The 19,251-nt window shown below is 46.9% G+C and overlaps 1 protein-coding gene across 1 annotated transcript in view; it reads right to left on the bottom strand.

Moving 5' to 3' along the window:
• Positions 1–719, bottom strand: part of RNF217 (ring finger protein 217) — a 137,342-nt gene extending 136,623 nt beyond the window's left edge. Inside the window, exon 1 of the mRNA XM_030558334.1 lies at positions 141–719. Within this exon, the coding sequence (XP_030414194.1) occupies positions 141–719 (579 nt within the window). The remainder of the gene's footprint in view (positions 1–140) is intronic.
• Between the last annotated feature and the right edge of the window lie 18,532 nt (positions 720–19,251).

Genomic DNA, 19,251 nt, shown 5'->3' with positions numbered 1-19,251 from the left:
GGAAATGTACCTGGGAGCCAAGACGGGATGGGGCAGGGCCATCCATGAAAGGGTGAGGAGAGCCGAGGTGTCTACCTGGGTGCTGGGTGGGTTGGGTCAGGGTTCTCCACAAAGGGGGTGAGGCGGGCCGGGGCATTTACCTGGGCGCTCAGGTAGCGCTTCAGGCACTCCTCGCACACCGCCTTCTTGCAGCAGGGCAGGGGCTTGACGGGCTTCTCCTCCAGGCACACCCGGCAGCAGAGGACCAGCAGGGGCCCGAAGTAGGGCTCGGGCAGCAGGTAAAAGTCCACCTCGATGCTGCCCCCCGACGTCAAGGGGTCTCCGAGGGAGGCGCGGCGCGCGGGCAGGGCCCCGGGGGCTGTGGCGGGCGGGGGTCCCGGGCCGGCCCCAGCCCGGTCGTTCTCCACGCAGTACACGGTGCAATACACATGCCGCCGCGGGGGGATGCGGCAGCGGCTGCTGCCCCAGTCCCGCCCCGGCCCCTCCTCGGGGGGCGCCCCGGGCTCCCCGCCAACCCCCGGCTCCTCCGCGGGAGGCTCAGGGGGCGGCGGCGACTCCTCGCTGCGCTCCGGACTCCCCGGGACCCCGGCGGGAAGCGGCTCCTGCTCCGCGCTCCGCCGCCTGCTACCGGGCTCCGGATCCCCCGGCTCCGCCGCCTCCCGCCCCGGCTCCCGGGCCCCGCCGGCCGGGAACGGCGCCTCGGCGGCGGCCGCCCGCATGGTGCTCAGCGAGCTCTGCTGCTCCCCCATCCCCGCCGCTTCCCATCCAGTCGCCTCCGGCCCCGCTTCTGCTTCCGGGTCCCGGGCCCCGCCGCTCCGCGACCCAGCGGGGAACCGCCGCCGCCTCCCCGGGGCAAGCGGCCGCCGCTCGCCGCCGGGGCTGCGCAGGTCAAGGCCGCCCGGGGGCTCCGCCGGGCCCCGCTCCCATCCCGCAGCCCCGGTCGGCCCTACGGCCCCCGGAGAGTCACACAGCTGGGCTCGGACTGCCCTGCCCGGCCTCAGCGCAGACCCCCAGGAGCCGCACCGGCCGTGCCCCCCTCTCACATGTAGCCGGGCCGGGCCACTCTCCGCCCCTTCCTGCCCACACGAGGGACCCGCCCAGCCCCTCACGTACACACAACCTCCTGCACCTCTTAACCCTGTCCCTTTCTCACACTCCCCTCTGGGGCTTTGCCTGCGCCTCCCTTACACAACGCTGTCCTCCCACCTCTAACGCTGCTCCTCTCTCACCCACCTACCAACCAATCGCTCTGCCTCGCCTGCATTAATTAGGGTCACTAGGCAGTAAGTGTGAAATTTCAGAACTTTTTTTTTGGTTGGCAGGGTATAATTGCATATATAAGACAATGCCCCTAATATCAGGAAGGTCCCTATAATATTGGGATATCAGATCACACTACTTTACACACACCCCTATGTACTCACCCACCTTTCACCTTTGCCCCTGTCATAAACAGATAGCTAAGGGTTAATGTCTCTTTCACCTGAAACACCTGACCAGAGAACCAATCAGGAAACCGGATTTTTTCAACCTTGGGTGGAGGGAAGTGTGTCTCTGAGTCTTTTGTCTGTCTGCCTGTTTCCTCTGAGCTTTGGAGAAGTAGTTCTATTTTCTAGTCTTCTGTTTCTAAGTGTAAGGACAAAGAGATCAGATAGTAAGTTCTATGGTTTCTTTTCTTTGGTATTTGCATGAATATAAGTGCTGGAAATGCTTTGATTTGTATTCTTCTTGAATAAGGCTGTTTATTCAATATTCTTTTAAGCAATTGACCCTGTGTTGTATTATCTTAATACAGAGAGAACATTTGTATTTTTTCTTTCTTTTTATATAAAGTTTTCTTTTAAGACCTGTTGGAGTTTTTCTTTACTTCAGGGAAATTAAGTCTGTACTCACCAGGGAATTGGTGGGAGGAAGAAATCAAGGGGAGAGCTGTGTGTTGGATTGCTAGCCTGATTTTGCATTTCCTCTGGGTGAAGAGGAAAGTGCTTTTGTTCCAGGATTGGGAACGGAGAGGGGGACTCACTCTGCGTAGTTTCACAGAGCTTGTGTCTGTGTATCTCTCCAGGAGCACCTGGAGGGGGGAAGGGAATCAGGATTATTTCCCTTTGTTGTGAGACTCAAGGGATTTGGGTCTTGTGGTCCCCAGGGAAGGTTTTTCAGGGGGACCAGAGTGCCCCAAAACACTCTAATTTTTTGGGTGGTGGCAGCAGTACCAGGTCCAAGCTGGTAACTAAGCTTGGAGGTTTTCATGCTAACCCCCAAATTTTGGACGCTAAGGTCCAAAATCTGGGAATAAGGTTATGTCAGCCCCTCACAAACACTCCCCCTTCTGTCTCACATATATCTACTTACCCTTTTATCTTGCCACACACTCACACACACAAACTCCTACCTACTGCTTAATCCTGCCCCTCTTTCACACACACACACACTCTGACCCCTTAACATTGCCTCTTTCTCATACCTACTCCTCTTAATTCTGCCCCCCCAACACACACACACCCATTAAAACTACTCACACATACAATCACACCAGCTTCCCTGGCTCCCCACCACATACTCGAAGCATAGCAAGAGCACGCTATAAAGACTTTAAACAATCTTTGACATGAACATTGAGGTTTCTTCAGAGTAGTTTCAGCATTTAAATAAAAAGGAAGTGCTCCTTTTGTGTATTTACAGTTTTGTTCACTGGGGCCTTGTCTACACTACATAGTTGCAGCGCTGGTGAGGGGATTACAGCGCTGCAACCTAGGTGGTGTACACACTTGCACAGCACAGCCAGCGCTGCAACTCCCCGGTTGCAGCGCTAGCCGTACACTCAGTCGAGCCTCGGGTGTAGAGGATCCAGCACTGGATCACCAGCGCTGGTCATCAAGTGTAGACACTCACCAGCGTTTTTACTGACCTCCGTGGCATAAGCAGGTATCCCAGCATACCTGAGAAGCCTCTCTGGTAACCATGCAAACTCCACTGCCCTGGGCTCACCTGATCCCTCCTTTAAATGCCCCAGGAATTTTAAAAATCCCCTTCCTGTTTGCTCAGCCAGGCGTGGAGTGCAATCAATCAATCAATCACTCAGCGACCATGCCTCCACGCACCAAACGAGCCCCAGCATGGACCAATGCAGAGCTGCAGGACCTCATTAGTGTTTGGGGAGAGGAGACTGTGCAGGCACAGCTGCGCTCCAGAAGGAGAAATTATGATACCTATGGGCAGATATCGCAGTCCTTGATGAGAAGGGGCCATGAACGGGATGCCTTGCAGTGCAGGGTAAAAATTAAAGAGCTGAGGAGTGCTTACAGCAAAGCCCGTGAGGGAAATCACCGCTCAGGAGCTGCCCCCACAACCTGCCATTTTTACAAGGAGCTGGATGCCATACTTGGGTGTGACCCCACTGCCAATCCTAGGAGCACGATGGAGAGTTCAGAGCAGGGAGAAGTGGGGGAGGGTGTAGAGGACGGCGACAGTGAGGCTACTGGTGTGGAGGGAGACACCCTGGAGTCCCAGTACACATGCAGCCAGGAGCTCTTCTCAAGCCCAGAGGAGGCTAGCTAGTCGCAGCAGCTGGAAGTTGATGTTGAGGAAGAAGCTGAGGATCGTGCTTGGGGTAAGTAGATGTTTATGTTTTGGGAGAGGAGGATTTTGGTTATGGCTGCCTGCATGCATGCCTAAACGTGGAATAGCCCATTGATTTGCTCTATCACGTCTCTGTAATCTGCCTCGGTAATCTCTTGAAATGTTGCTGCAAGAGCGTTTGCAATTTGCTTTCTCAAATTGATCGGGAGAGCCACCGTGGTCCCTGTCCCGGTCAGGCTAACTCATCCGATCCACTGTGCAGCGAGGGGTGGGGGGACCATGGCTGCACACAGGCAAGCTGCATAGGGGCCAGGGCGGTATCCACATTCCTGTAGAAGACCCTCCCTCTCTTCCCAGGTAACACGCAGCAGTGATATGTCTGGCAGTAGGAAACCCTGTTGAGAGTTTAGGGATAATTGAGTGCAGGGCGCCAGGTTCGCGTTTCCCCAGCCCATGGTGCTCTGTTTTTAACCCCCCCTCCCAGCACGTAGGCAGCCATGCGGTGCGCTCCTGTGTTCCCCACCCCCCCCTCCAAGCAGGCATCCAGCACCGTGGTGTGCTCCGGTGTTCCCCACTGCCCCCTCCAAGCAGGCATCCAGCACCGCGATGTGCTCTGGTGTTCCCCACCCCCCTCTCCAAGCAGGCATCCAGCACCGCAATGTGCTCCGGTGTTCCCCACCCCCCCTCTCCAAGCAGGCATCCAGCACCGCGGTGTGCTCCGGTGTTCCCCACCCCCCCTCTCCAGGCAGGCATCCAGCACCGCGGTGTGCTCCGGTGTTCCCCACCCCCCCCTCCAAGCAGGCATCCAGCACCGCGTTGCTTCCCCCCCCCCACCAGCAGGACAGCGTGAACGCGGACCATAGAACACCCCCCAAGCAGCTAGCTCACCACCTTCCTGTTCACTACTGTCCCCTCTTCAGGACACCAGCTACCTCCTGTACCCATTGCTGATAAACCCCAGTGACCCACTGGTCAATTCCCACTCCCAAGGGGAAATCAGGGCAAAACCACTCATCCCATTGCTCGCCATGACTTAGCTTGCCTGTCCTCTCTGTGTTATGTGAGGTATGTGAGAAGGATGCTACCAAAAGTCTAAAAAGTCCTTCAACGTGTGATAATAAACAATGTAGCCTCTGTGTATTACATGTTTCTATCTCTCTTTTTTCTAGTGACCTTGACTACTGCAGCTGGATCACCGGCCTCACGTAGGTTGCAGAACTTGAGACGGAATCCTAGAAAATCAAAAGAGGAATTGATGAAATCTGTAATGAGCCACTACAACAGAGAAAGTAGGAAGACAGAGGAATGGAGAGAGAAGACCTATGAATGGAGAAAGAGTGTACATGAATGGAGGCAAACAGAAAGCAGGAGAAAGGAATTGTCTTCCAAAAAAACCACAAAGCAGATGATAAGCCCCCTGGCTCGCCAAACTGAGTCTTTCGAGTCTATTGTAGCCATGCAGACAAATATGTACCGTGGTAACCCACAGCCCTCCCAAAGCCCTCTTCCTTGTTCCCCAGTATTTCCACAAAACAACTTTCTCCAGCAGCCAGTTCCTTATTATCCCCAGCTGCCCCCAACACCTGTAAGATCACCTACCAGCCCTGAGAACTATAATTCTTACCCTGTTCACTCCACCCCCATTATTCTGCAGCATAGTAATCCTGAATTGCAGCAGACATTGAATAGTGATCAAAATAGGACATTAAAACCTGAGAATCTACAGTCCATCACCCCAACCCCCTTGCCTGTTATGTACTGTATGTTGAATAAAGTTCTTTTTTTCTATTTCACTACGTTATATTGTTGCCGGAAGTGGTAAATATTATACACCAAGGTAAAGCAAAGCACATCAAATGCATCAAACATTACTATTGGCTCTCAGCATCAAATTGCTCCCTTAAAGCATCCCTCATCCTGGAAGCCCTTTCCTGGGCCTCCCTATTAGCCCTGCTCTCTGGCTGAGCCAACTCATCCTCTAGGCGTCGAACCTCGGAGGCCCATTCCTCACTGAATCCTTCACCCTTCTGTTCACTAATATTATGGAGGGTACAGCACGCGGATATAACAGCGGTGATGCTGCTTTCCACCAAATCTAGCTTCCCATAAAGACAGCGCCAGCGTGCTTTCAAACGGCCAAAGGCACACTCCACAGTCATTCTGCACCGGCTCAGCTGTAGTTGAACCGGTCCTTGCTCCTGTCAAGCTTCCCTGTATATGGTTTCATGAACCAGGGAATTAAGGGGTAAGCGGGGTCTCCAAGGATCACAGTGGGCATTTTGACGTCCCCTACTGTTATCTTGCGGTCTGGGAAAAAAGTCCCGGCCCTCAGCCTCCTGAACAGGGAACTGTTCCAAAATATGCGTGCATCGTGCACCTTTCCAGGCCATCCTGAGTAAATGTCAGTGAAACGCCCACGGTGATCCACAAGCGCTTGCAGAACCACGGAGAAATACCCCTTGCAATTAACGTACTCTGATGCCAGGTGGGGTGGTGACAGAATAGGAACATGCGTTCCATCTATTGCACCTCCACAGTTAGGGAACCCCATTTCTGCAAAGCCATCCACAATGTCCTGCACGTTCCCAAGAGTCACGGTTCTTCTTAGCAGGGTGCGATTAATGGCTGTGCAAACTTGCATCAGCACCATTCCAACGGTAGACTTTCCCACTCTAAACTGTTTCGCCACCGATCTGAAGCAGTCTGGAGTTGCCAGCTTCCAGATTGCAATAGCCACCCGCTTCTCCACTGGCAGGGCAGCTCTCAATTTCATGTCCCTGTGCCGCAGGGCAGGGGCGAGCTCAGCACACAGTGCCATGAAAGTGGCTTTTCTCATCCGAAAGTTCTGCAGCCACTGCTCGTCATCCCAGGATTGCAGGACGATTTGATCCCACCACTGAGTGCTGGTTTCCCGAGCCCAAACGCGCCGGTCCACGGAGCTGAGCACGTCTGTTACTGCCACAAGCAATTTACTGTCTTCACAGTGAGGCGATTCAATATCATCGTCTGACTCCTCACTGTCACTGGCACTCTCACTGTCACTCTCACTCTCACTCTCATTTTGCAGCTGAAGGAATAGCTCCACTGTCAAGCGCGATGTGCTGGCAACATTCATCAATAAGGTCGTCAGCTGCTCAGGATCCATTTATAACAAAAAGTCGCAGAAAAAGCGCTGTAGAATCACAGTGCCGCCAAACTGCTCGGAATGTGTAGCAAAGCACGACGGGGCATTGGAACAGGAAGCGGAAAGACAATCACACTTCCTTCCCCTTCCCACAAGCCACAGCGCCGAAATGGGACGAGGTGCTCTGTGGAATAGCTGCCCACAATGCACCACTCCCAACAGCGCTGCAAGTGCTGTTAAATGTGGTCGCACTGCAGCGCTGGTTGCTGTAAGTGTGGCCACTCTGCAGCGCTGGCCCTATACAGCTGTACGAACACAGCTGTAACTACCAGCGCTGCAAAACCGTAAGTGTAGACATACCCTAAGTTTGTCTTTAAGGTTCTTCACAAGATAGTATTTCCATATTCTTACTCCAGCATATCTGTGTAAATCTAATTTACAGAAAAATCAGATGACCACCTCCACACCTTTCCATTAAAAAAGTCTCATTTTAGAAAGATGTGATGATCTGTCCTCACTCTAAAAAGCAATAGTCACCTATGCACTAGTACACCCCCCAACGCCCAGGTTAACAGATACATTGGTAGAGAAAGTTAGCACGCTCATAGGAAGCAAGTACCCTTTTTAATTTCAATGTGATATAAAAATACTTAGAATGTGATATATTTTGAATAAAAATCCAATGTCCAATTAAAAATTACTCCCAAAGAAAACAAGCAGTAAAAAATAGAATCATTATCTTTATCCTCTTAGTGTCATAGGAATTTAGGTTTATGGTTGGCACACCAAATCTGAACAATACTATGACATCTACAAAAGTAATTTAAATAATTAAAATCAGACAAATTGATAAATACACATCCAGTGTGTCTGGTCATTTGCAAGTAAGAGGATTGAAGAAAAATTGCCTGTGCATTATGTTTACAAAGGCTGTCGAAAAGGAAGGAAAAATATCTTTCAGAACTCAGCATGAACACAGATACAGCAGATAACATAAAGCCCATTCTAGGACATCTGCAGTGTTGGCAGGACCGGCGCTAGAGTTTTTTGCGCCCTAGGCGCATGGCGATTTTGCCACCCCGCGCGCCGCTCCCGCGGCTCCGGTGGACCTGTCGCAGCCATTTCTGGTCTGTGAGGGAGGTCCACTGGAGCCGCGCAGGACCAGCGGACAGTCCGCAGGCACGACTGCAGCAGGTCCACTGGAGCCACCTGCCGCCGCCCCCCCAGCAAAATGCCGCCCGCTGAAAATCCTGGCGCCCTAGACGATTGCCTAGTTCTCCTCAATGAAAGCGCCGCCCCTGAGTGTTGGTAGTGGCAAGTACAGCAGGCATTTAATAAAAGGTGCTTATTCTTCCTCTTATATCTTGTCTACGCTAGCGGTTTTGGTCCATTGCCCCAGGTGGCTCCTAACTTTCTATTGAAATCAATGGAAGTTAGGAGCCTAAATACCTTTGAGGATCTGGGCCACTGTAATTTCAATTAATTGATTTTGCAATCAACTCAAATTAACTAAGAGAGTCTTTTAGCGATGTCTACACAAAAATTGGTAAAAGGATGTGATGCAGGGGCAATGGATTCTTCCTAAAAGTGGGGGCATCCACACTCCAAACCCTTTGGCCCCAGCCCGGAGTCCCTTCCTGCACCCCAAACCCTTCATCTCCAGCCCTCCACCCCAAAGCCTGCACCCCAAGTCAGAGCCCTTGCCCTCTCCCGCACCCCAACCTCCTGCCCCAGCCTGGTGTAAATGAGCGAGTGAGCAAGAGTTGGGGAGAGTGAGCAATGGAGGGAGGGGGCCTGGAGTGAGCAGGGCCGGGGCCTCAGAGAAGGGGCAGGGCCATGGGGAGGGGAGTGGGGCAAGGGGGTTTGGTTTTCTATGATTAGAAAGTTTGCAACCCTAGTGAAAGAGACACCTGGGCCACTGTGTGGAGCTGCAGACCCTCCACACCCCAGGCTGCTCTTACCTGGGCCAAGCTCCAGCTTCCAGGCTGGCCAGGAAGAGAAGGGGCAGGGGTCCGGGTCCATGGCGAAAAGCCGACAGGCCTGGCCCTTCTACTTTAAAAAATGGGAGGGCCATGGTGCTTTGGCCCTCCCTGTTCTGGGGTCTCTAATGTGACAGGATCCCTGGGGTACAACCTGGAACTGTGGGACCACTATGCCACCTTAATACTCCAGCCTGGGTTGTCTCACACAATGCTATGTCCTCTAGGTGCTATGATCACTCAGCCATCAGCACGTAGAGCCCCACACCCACCTAAATTGCATGAATGCTCCCAAAGCCACTCATAAGTCATACAGAAAGAGGCACCAGCCAATTACCTCAATCCCCAGCTTTGCTCGCCAGAAATATACTGTCTTATGCTGCTCAAGACTCCCTTGGACAGTGCAAGTTCATCAATTAGATCACCACTTCTTCAAAGGAAAGTGGACATGCCCCAACCTTTGTAATCTGAGATAAGATTCCCCAAGCACTTTAACCAAATATAAAACAGATTTATTAACTACAGAAAGATTTTAGGTTATTAGTAGTAGCAGGTATAGAGATCAAAATTGGTTACTTAAAAATAGAAACACAGTCTAAATTCTAACTTTAACAGATTAAGCAGAATTTGAATGAAGCAGTCTCTCACCATAGTAGATATTACTGGCAGTTCATCGTTCTCAGTACACTGACTGGACTCCCTTCCAGCTTGGACCAATCTCCCAAGTCAAAGTCTTTGTGTTCCAGGTGAGCTTCCAGGTGTTGAGATAGGGTGTGGAGGAGAGAGAGACCAAGTGATAATGTCACTGTCCCTCTTTTTTATACTTTCTTCCAACTGCTAGAAAAATCCTTGATGTGATGCGGGGGTCAGGCAGCCCCCACTGGTGCATGCCCTCTGTGGATAGTGGATTCTTCCTGATGTGCCATTAATACCTGTCTGGCCGGTGGTAGTTGCTCCTTTGTCCCTACTGAAAGGGCAGATGTGAGCGCCTCCCAACCTCACAACATATTTCAGTAGCACATATAGCAATACTTCATAACTTCACATACAATGATAGTCCATAGAATCCAACAGGATATTAAGGTTCAACAGATCAAGTCTTTTTAAATGATACTTCACAAGGCATACTTTGTATAAAACATATAATAATCATATGAGAGTGGTGAATATGGGGGTTCCATGGTGCTACTTTGAGGTACAGATTGTCACAAAGGGGTATCCTGAATAGATCTGGTGCAACAGGTAGTTTTGAAATATATATATATATATATATATATATATATATATATATATACACATAAACTTCCAGCTATAACCTAAAAAACAGCTAAAAATGATCCTGAATCTTATTTTATATGTATATATATAATAGAAAGTTTATGTGCTCTGCACAAAAATTTAATTGATAGGAAATAGGTGCACTTAAATATGATTGCCAGATGCGGGCTGGACATAAAACCTTCTGTCAGGAGCTACACTTTTCTATCATATTTTATCCTACACAGAGTTCATGAGCAGCTGCTGGAACATGAGAGTTGATGCACAGCTGCTGACAAATAAGATAATCTCCCCATTAGTAGTTGCGCCTTTAACTCTACAGTTCCACCCCTCCCCATTCTATGTTTTCCAATCTTTCTTGTGAAGCAGTTAGGCATGCTACATGCACAATACCTCACAAATACACATAAGAAAGGAAATTAAAAGTAAAGGTAACTAACAGTATATGTATAACATTTTGGGGACCACCCAGACTAATAAGGCATTCTGTCACTGCCTGCCCTCTAGCCTTGGGGGCCTTTGTGTTGTGTAGCTGTGGTTCAGATCCCTGACACCAATAGCCAGCCCACAAGCATAGGGTCTCATGCTGGCTCTCATCAGCTCAGTTACTCTTTGTATGGTGACATCAATAGCCCTTCCAGTCCCAAGTCTCTCCAAACATGTCCTCTCCTAGTTCTAAACTATCAGACCCTCAGACCCTTCCCTTCTGGTTTGTCACTCCTGAAGGCATGAAACCAGACCCCCCAGTTATCAGCTCACTTTGCCATACACTCCACACAGTTTGCACACTAGAGACTTTCTTGGGATAAAAATAAACAAAAACCGTATTTCATAGAAAAAACACAGGTTTAAAGAGGAAATAGTGAGGGAAAGCAAACAAATATAAGTTACACAGAAAATACACATAAAAATACCACCTCAGGCTTTACACTTTCATGTTATATAAAATATCTTAAATCAACATACCCCCTGCCTGTAAGGACAGCATTCAGGGACAGGTAACCACCTTAAAAGTGTCCCCCAAGTTCTGGATTTAAAAAAAAAAATCACTTCCAAGCCTGTTTATAAAAGGCTTTTTATTCTGTTTATTTTCTCTTAGTCCCTGGTGACTTATGGTTACTCAGAGTTAGGAAACTCCTTCCTAACTCCATGTTTGAGAGCTGGGATGCACTTTTCAATTTTGAGTTGTCTGAATGAGACCTGGTCCACACTACAGAGTTAGGTCATAAGGCAGCTTACATCTACCTAACAGTGTAAGTATCTACACTACAATGTTCCTCCCACTGATTTTACTTGCCTACTATGCCAACCTAATAACTCCATCTCTGCAAGAGGAGTAGCATTTAGGTCAATGTAGTTAGGTGGATGCAGTGTCTGTGGAGACACCGTGTTGCTTACATCACCTGTTGCTACCTTTCACAGCTCAAGCTCTGCTGCCTCAGGGCTGACAGGGTACTCATGTAGTTTCAGTTCTAAGCTTTGAGTTTTTGGAGCTGAGAGAAGCAGAACGGTTCAAGGAGTCAAGGAGTCAACTCCCCTCCTCACAAAGGGAGTCTTTGATCTGCTGTGGGAGTAGAGCATGGGTCAGACAGTTCTAGCCCTGCAGAGCCCATCGTCCAGACTGGCAAAGAGCCAGCCGAGACCTGCACAAGACTCCAGACCAGGGGAGCCAGAAGAGGACCTTGTAGATTCCCATCGACTGATATGGAAGTTGATCCCATAAATTAAAAAATCACAACATCACAAAAGTACTGACTTTAAATATCTTGGACCATGCCTTCTGCAAGAGACTTAAAAAGAAGGAAAACCGATGGACTTTGCAGCACGCATGGAAGGTTAATGAATCTGGGCTCTGGTGGACCATGTTGGAAAGCGAATTCTGAAACTGAGGACCTCTCACAAAGAACGGTCTGCCAGCAGCTCACTCACATTTATACTGAGGGAGCTCTAACTGATATACCTGTGCTGATCTCAACTCTGGCAATATATCAGCAGGAGAGAGGTGATTTCTCAAGTAACAAGATACATTTAATTAGAACATATGAATAACTAACATTCATGCTTCAGTGCATAAGTTGATTGGCCTTAGGAATTCAGATAAAAATCATTTTTCCACATACAACACCGCATAATTGTCATTGCCATGTTTACCCATAGCGTGTAGAACTCACTTCAGCTGAGATTCTCTCTACTTCCAGTGATTTTAGTATTTGTACTGAAAATACATGGGTGATAAAGTAGATAAAACAAATAATTAAATTGTGGAATACTTCACAGAATACTAATTATTTTGTGCAGTAGCCTTCATTGAATGTTTGTTTCTTGGTTTTTGAAATAGAAACTGTAAAACTGGTTTTGATTTGTCACCATAGAGGAATAACGTTTTCCATATGATTTATCAGACAAACACCACACACAAAAACACACAGTATTTCTTATTCACACTTGAGATATACTCTCACTTTTCACTATCACTACGTTGCATCAGAGCAAATATATTCAACAGCCAAGACACTTTCAACATAGAATCATAGAATATCAGGGGTGGAAGGGACCTCAGGAGGTCATCTAGTCTAAACCCCTGCTCAAAGCAGAACCAATCCACAACTAAATCATCCCAGCCAGGGCTTTGTCAAGCCTGACCTTAAAAACACCTAAGGAAGGAGATTCCACCCACCTCCCTCGGTAACCCATTCCAGTGCTTCACCACCCTCCTAGTGAAAATTTTTTTCCTGATATCCAACTTAAACCACCCTCACTGCAACTTGAGACCATTACTCCTTCTTCTTTCATCTGCTACCACTGAGAACAGTCTAGATCCATCCTGTTTAGAACCCCCTTTCAAGTAGTTGAAAGCAGCTATCAAATCCTCCCCTCATTCTTCTCTTCTGTAGACTAAACAATTCCAGTTCCCTCAGCCTCTTCTCATAAGTTATGTGCTCCAGCCCCCTAATCATTTTTGTTGCCCTCTGCTGGACTCTCTCCAGTCCTTCCACATCTGTCTTATATTGCGAGGCCCAAAACTGGACACAGTACTCCAGATGAGGCCTCACCCATGTTGAATAGAGGGGAATGATCATGTCCCTCGATATGCTGGCAATGCCCCTACTTATACAGCCCAAAATGTCATTAGCCTTCTTGGCAACAAGGGCACACTATTGACTCATATCCAGCTTCTTGTCCACTGTAATCCCTAGGTCCTTTTCTGCAGACCTGCTGCCTGGCCATTCGGTCCCTAATCTGTAGCAGTGCATGGGATTCTTCTGTCCTAAGTTCAGGACTCTGCACTTGTCCTTGTTTAACCTCATCAGATTTCTTTTGGCCCAACCCTCTAATTTGTCTAGGTCCCTCTGCATCCTATCCCTACCCTCCAGCGTATCTACCACTCCTCCCAGTTTGGTGTCATCTGCAAACTTGCTCAGAGTGCAGTCCACACCATCTTCCAGATCATTAATAAAGATATTGAACAAAACTGGCCCCAAGACCGACCCTTGGGCCAGTCCACTTGATACCAGCTGCCAACTAGACATGGAGCCATTGAGCACTACCCATTTAGCCCGACAATCTAGCCAGCTTTCTATCTATCTTATAGTCCATTCATCCAGCCCATACTTCTTTAACTTGCTGGCAAGTATACTGTGGGAGACCGTATCAAATGCTTTGCTAAAGTCAAGGAATAACACATCCACTGCTTTCCCCTCATCCACAGAGCCAGTTATCTCCTCAGAGAAGGCAATTAGGCTAGTCAGGCATGACTTGCCCTTGGTGAACCCATGCTGACTGTTCCTGATCACTTTCCTCTCCTCTAAGTGCTTCAGAATTGATTCCTTGAGGATCTGTTCCATGATTTGTCCAGGTACTGAGGTGAGGCTGACTGGCATGTAGTTCCCCGGATCCTCCTTCTTCCCTTTTAAAAAGATGGGCACTACATTAGTCTTTTTCCAGTCATCCAGGACCTCCCTCAATTGCCATGAGTTTTCAGAAATAATAGCCAATGGCTCTGCAATCACATCCACCAACTCCTTTAGGAACCTTGGATGCAGCACATCTGGTCCCATGGCCTTGTGCTCGTCCAGCTTTTCTAAATAGTCCTGAACCCCTTCTTTCTCCACCTCCTCTCCATGCTGTGCTGCCCAATGCAGTAGTCGGAGCTCTACAAAGTGCAAGCTGGTCTCCATATTGGAAGAGAAGATTCAAGGTCTGGAGAAACAAGTATCAACCCTGCATTGCATAAGATAAAATGAAGATTTCCTGGACAGATGTCAGGATATGCTTCTACAGGCACAACAGAGGCTGCACAGAACAGGCTGCACAGAGGGAACAGAGGGACGGTGAAGAAATTTGGCAGCATGTGACCTCCAGAAGAAGAAAGAGGAGCGCCCATGTACCAGCAATGCAGATACAGGTGAGCAACTGTTTTCATGTTCTCTCCACAGGTACTAATGCGGAGAGTGGACTAGATGATACATCTGAGGGAAGGGAGCAGAAGGAGACTCCACCGATTGGAGGGCATGAGATGCACTGTCCTAGAGAGGGGGTTCCATGACCACTGCTCCCAAGAGAAGGAGGCAGGTGGTAGTGGCTGGGGACTCCCTCCTCAAGGGGACTGAGTCATCTATCTGCCATCCTAACTGGGAACACTGAGAAGAGTGCTGCTTGCCAGGAGCTAGGATTCATGATGTGACGGAGAATCTGCCAAGACTCACCAAGCCCTCGGATTGCTACCCCTTCCTGCTTCTCCATGTGGGCACCAATGATACTGCAAAGGATAACCTTGAGCGGATCACTGCACACTACGTGGCTCTGGGAAGAAGGATAAAGGAGTTTAAGGCACAAGTGATGTTCTCGTCCATCCTGCTCGTGGAAGGAAAAGGCCCGGGTAGAGACTGTCAAAGAACGAGGAGTGCTAGGCAGAGATGCGCTCCACCTAATGAAGAGAGAGAAAAGCATCTTCGCAAGCTGGCTGGCTAACCTAGTGAAGAGGGCTTTAAACTAGGTTGACTGGGGGAAGAATACCAAAGCCCTGAGATAAGTGGGGAAATAGGATACCGGTAGGAAGCACAAGCAGGAGAGCGCAAGAGAGGAGGACTCCTGCCTCATACCGAGAAAGCAGGACGATCAGCGAGTTATCTTAAGTGCCTATACGCAAACGCAAGAAGCCTGGGAAACAAGCAGGGAGAGCTGGAAGTCCTGGCACAGTCAAGGAATTATGATATGATTGGAATAACAGAGACTTGGTGGGATAACTCACATGACTGGAGTTCTGTCATGGATGGATATAAACTGTTCAGGAAAGATAGGCAGGGCAGAAAAGGTGGGGGAGTTGCATTGTATGTAAGAGAGCAGTATGACTGATCAGAGCTCCGGTATGAAACTGCAGAAAAACCTGAGCATCTCCATAATTCTCTGTCTCACATTCTCTATGTGTTGTTGAGAAAGAAGAATATGCTTCATTGATAGCACATAAATCTTTGGGCACAGTCTTATTTTTCAGATGTTATGAACTGACTCCACTGTGAATTTTCTCCTGCAATGATTTATTAGTTCATTACACAATTTGATAGTTTTCAGCAAGAGAATATTAATATTTTTCTGCAAGGAGAACTCACAGGGAAAATACTATCATGATCGTCTGGGATCATCCAATGAGAACAGAACTCTTAAAAGCTGTCCTTCTTCTACATTCATGAGTTTGGATGGATTGGATATTGTTTATTTTATGAAAGATTAAAAAAAGAGTTTAAATCAAGCCTTTAGTGAATTTAGTCATACCTCATTTCTTCATAACTTCATTTGACAAGAAAATTCTCATAGCATTTAAATTAGAGTAGGTGAAAAATTATTCTTAACAGTATACGGCTTTAAAGATTACATGATACACATTTGCAGCTGGAAGTTAGTTTCTTGCAGGCTCAATTCTTTGAATTTCTGTTGTTTTCTTTCATGGGGTGAAAGAACAACATTAATGCCACATGAGATGTGGAATAAGAAAAACAAGTGTCAATTAGAGTAATTTCTTATGATAATGTCTTAATACAGTGCCTTTTAAAATTAATCAGGGATGATGAATGGATGTCTAGTTTAATTGTTACAGAAATTATTTTGACCCTACACTATGACAATATTTCTATCTATTAAACCAGTCTTCAAAATGCATCATTTTGACCTGAATCCTAAAAAGATCTCAACCAGTGCCACAGAGCACCATCTTTTCAGCTTCTAATAGTCTTCATGCAGGTGCCATCATTGATACTTCCCTGAAATTACAAGGTAACTCTAGTGATATTAGTGCAATGTCACTGAGAACCAAGCATGGCCCAAATCAGTGAAAACGCTGGATCCTACACATTTACAAACCATACATAGGTTTGTGGGATGAAATATTCTTCTGAAAAATTTGGATGACCCTTCTTAATCTATCTCACCAGGATCTATCCTCTTGACTCCACTGAAAACAGCTTTCATTGAGATCTCTACTTATCTCTTTATGGCCAAATCTTAGAGTCTATACTTCTTATTCATCCTCTTTAACACTTCTGCTGATTTTGATATGGTCAGTCATAATTATCTTCTCAAAATCTTGTCCCTCCTTAATTTTTGTGACACCAACCTCTCTTGGTTCTCCACCTAACTCTCTGTATATATCTTCAGGATCTCTTTCTGTGGGTCCTCCTCCCATTTCCTCCTCGTCATGACAGTACCACAAGACTCATCCTTGGCTTGCACTCGCAAACATAGTTGTGGCTCACACTAATGGCTCACAAATTTATTTTTCCATTCTTGACCTGCTTTTCTCAATCCAATCCCATTTTTCAATCAGTCTCTCTGGCATCTCCTGTTGTTTCACCATGAGCTTAACATAATGAAAACTATATAATTTTTTTCTACTCCAACCCTCTCCACTCCCCACAATCTCATTTGGGCACCATTACCATACTTCTAATCATTGGGGCCCATAGTTTAAGAGTTAACTCCACCGCATACACAGGCAGAGCTTCAGAGTCTCAATGCATGGATGAGACGATGATGTAGAAAGTAGGGGTTTACATTCATTAGGAACTGGGGAAACTTTGGGGATAGGGGGAGCCTATACAGGAGAGATGGGCTCCACCTAAACCATCGTGGAATCAAACTGCTGGCATTAAACATTAAAAAGGTTGTAGAGCAGTTTTTAAACTAGGAGAAGCAGGAAAGCCAACTGCTGCAGAGGATCATGTGGATCAGACACAGACTTCTCTTAGGGGAGACTCTAATGATATAGAATCTCCAGGTTATAGTCAGGAGCAGAGGATGGAAGAGGATAATGTAAGGGCCAGATCAGATGATAAACATTCACATAAAAAAGATTCTGACACATCAGAAAAGGGTAGACAAACAAACAGAGACAAGTTTTTAAAGTGCTTTAAATGCTAGAAGTCTAAATAATAAGATGGGTGAACTAGAATGCCTTGTGATAAAGGAGGATATTGATATAATAGGCATCACAGAAACCTGGCGGACTGAGAGCAATAAATGGGACACAATCATTCGGGGGTACAAAATATATTGGAATGACAGAACAGGTTGTGCGAGGCGGGGGGAGTGGCACTATACGTGAAAGAAAATGTAGAATCAAATGAAGTAAAAATCTTAAGTGAATCCACATGTTCCATAGAATCTCTGTGGATAGAAATTTCATGCTCTAATAAGAATATAACATTAGGGATCTGTTATTGACCACGTGAGCAGGGCAGCGATAGTGCTGATGAAATGCTAAGGGAAATTAGAGAGGCTATCAAAATTAAGAACTCAATAATAGTGGGGGGATTTCAATTATCCCCATATTGACTGGGAACATTTCACTTCAGGACGAAATGCAGAGATAAAATTTATCGATACTTTAAATGACTGCTTCATGGAGCAGCTGGTACGGGAACCCACAAGGGGAGAGGCAACTCTAGATTTAGTCCTGAGTGGAGCGCAGGAGCTGGTCCAAGAGGTAACTATAACAGGATTGCTTGGAAATAGTGACCATAATACAATAACATTCAATATCCCTGTGGTGGGAAGAACATCTCAACAGCCCAACACTGTGGCATTTAATTTCAAAAGGGAGAACTATGCAAAAATGAGGAGGTTAGTTAAACAGAAGCTAAAAAGTACAGTGACTAAAGTGAAATTCCTGCAAGCTGCATGGGCGCTTTTTAAAGACACCATAATAGAGACCCAACTTGAATGTATACCCCAAATTAAGAAACACAGTAAAAGAACTAAAAAAGAGCCACCGTGACTTAACAACCATGTAAAAGAAGCAGTGAGAGATAAAAAGACTTCCTTTAAAAAGTGGAAGTCAAATCCTAGTGAGGCAAATAGAAAGGAGCATAAACGCTGCCAAATTAAGTGCAAGAATGTAATAAGAAAAGCCAAAGAGGAGTTTGAAAAACGGCTAGCCAAAAACTCCAAAGATAATAACAAAATGTTTTTTAAGTACATCAGAAGCAGGAAGCCTGCTAAACAACCAATGGGGCCCCTTGATGATCGAGATACAAAAGGAGCGCTTAAAGACGATAAAGTCATTGCGGAGAAACTAAATGGATTCTTTGCTTCAGTCTTCACAGTTGAGGATGTTAGGGAGATTCCCAAACCTAAGCCGGCTTTTGTAGGTGAAAAATCTGAGGAACTGTTACAGATTGAAGTGTCACTAGAGGAGGTTTTGAAATTAATTGATAAACTTAACATTAACAAGTCACCAGGACCAGATGGCATTCACGCAAGAGTTCTGAAAGAGCTCAAATGTGAAGTTGCGGAACTATTAACTAAGGTTTGTAACGTGTCCTTTAAATCGGCTTCTGCACCCAATGACTGGAAGTTAGCTAATGTAACATCAATATTTAAAAAGGGCTCTAGAGGTGATGCCACCAATTACAGACCGGTAAGTCTAATGTTGGTACCGGGCAAATTAGTCGAAACAATAGTTAAGAATAAAATTGTCAGTCACATAGAAAAACATAAACTGTTGAGCAATAGTCAACATGGTTTCTGTAAAGGGAAATCATGTCTTACTAATCTATTAGAGTTCTTTGAAGGGGTCAACAAATATGTGGACAAGGGGGATCCAGTGGACATAGTGTACTTAGATTTCCAGAAAGCCTTTGACAAGGTCCCTCACCAAAGGCTCTTACGTAAATTAAGCTGTCATAGGATAAAAGGGAAGGTCCTTTCATGGACTGAGAACTGGTTAAAAGACAGGGAATAAAAGGTAGCAATAAATGGTAAATTTTCAGAATGGAGAGGGGTAACTAGTGGTGTTCC

This window comes from Gopherus evgoodei, chromosome 3, assembly GCF_007399415.2.
Source record: "Gopherus evgoodei ecotype Sinaloan lineage chromosome 3, rGopEvg1_v1.p, whole genome shotgun sequence".
Taxonomy (NCBI): Eukaryota; Metazoa; Chordata; order Testudines; family Testudinidae; genus Gopherus; species Gopherus evgoodei.
This window is presented reverse-complemented; position numbering and strand designations above follow the sequence as displayed.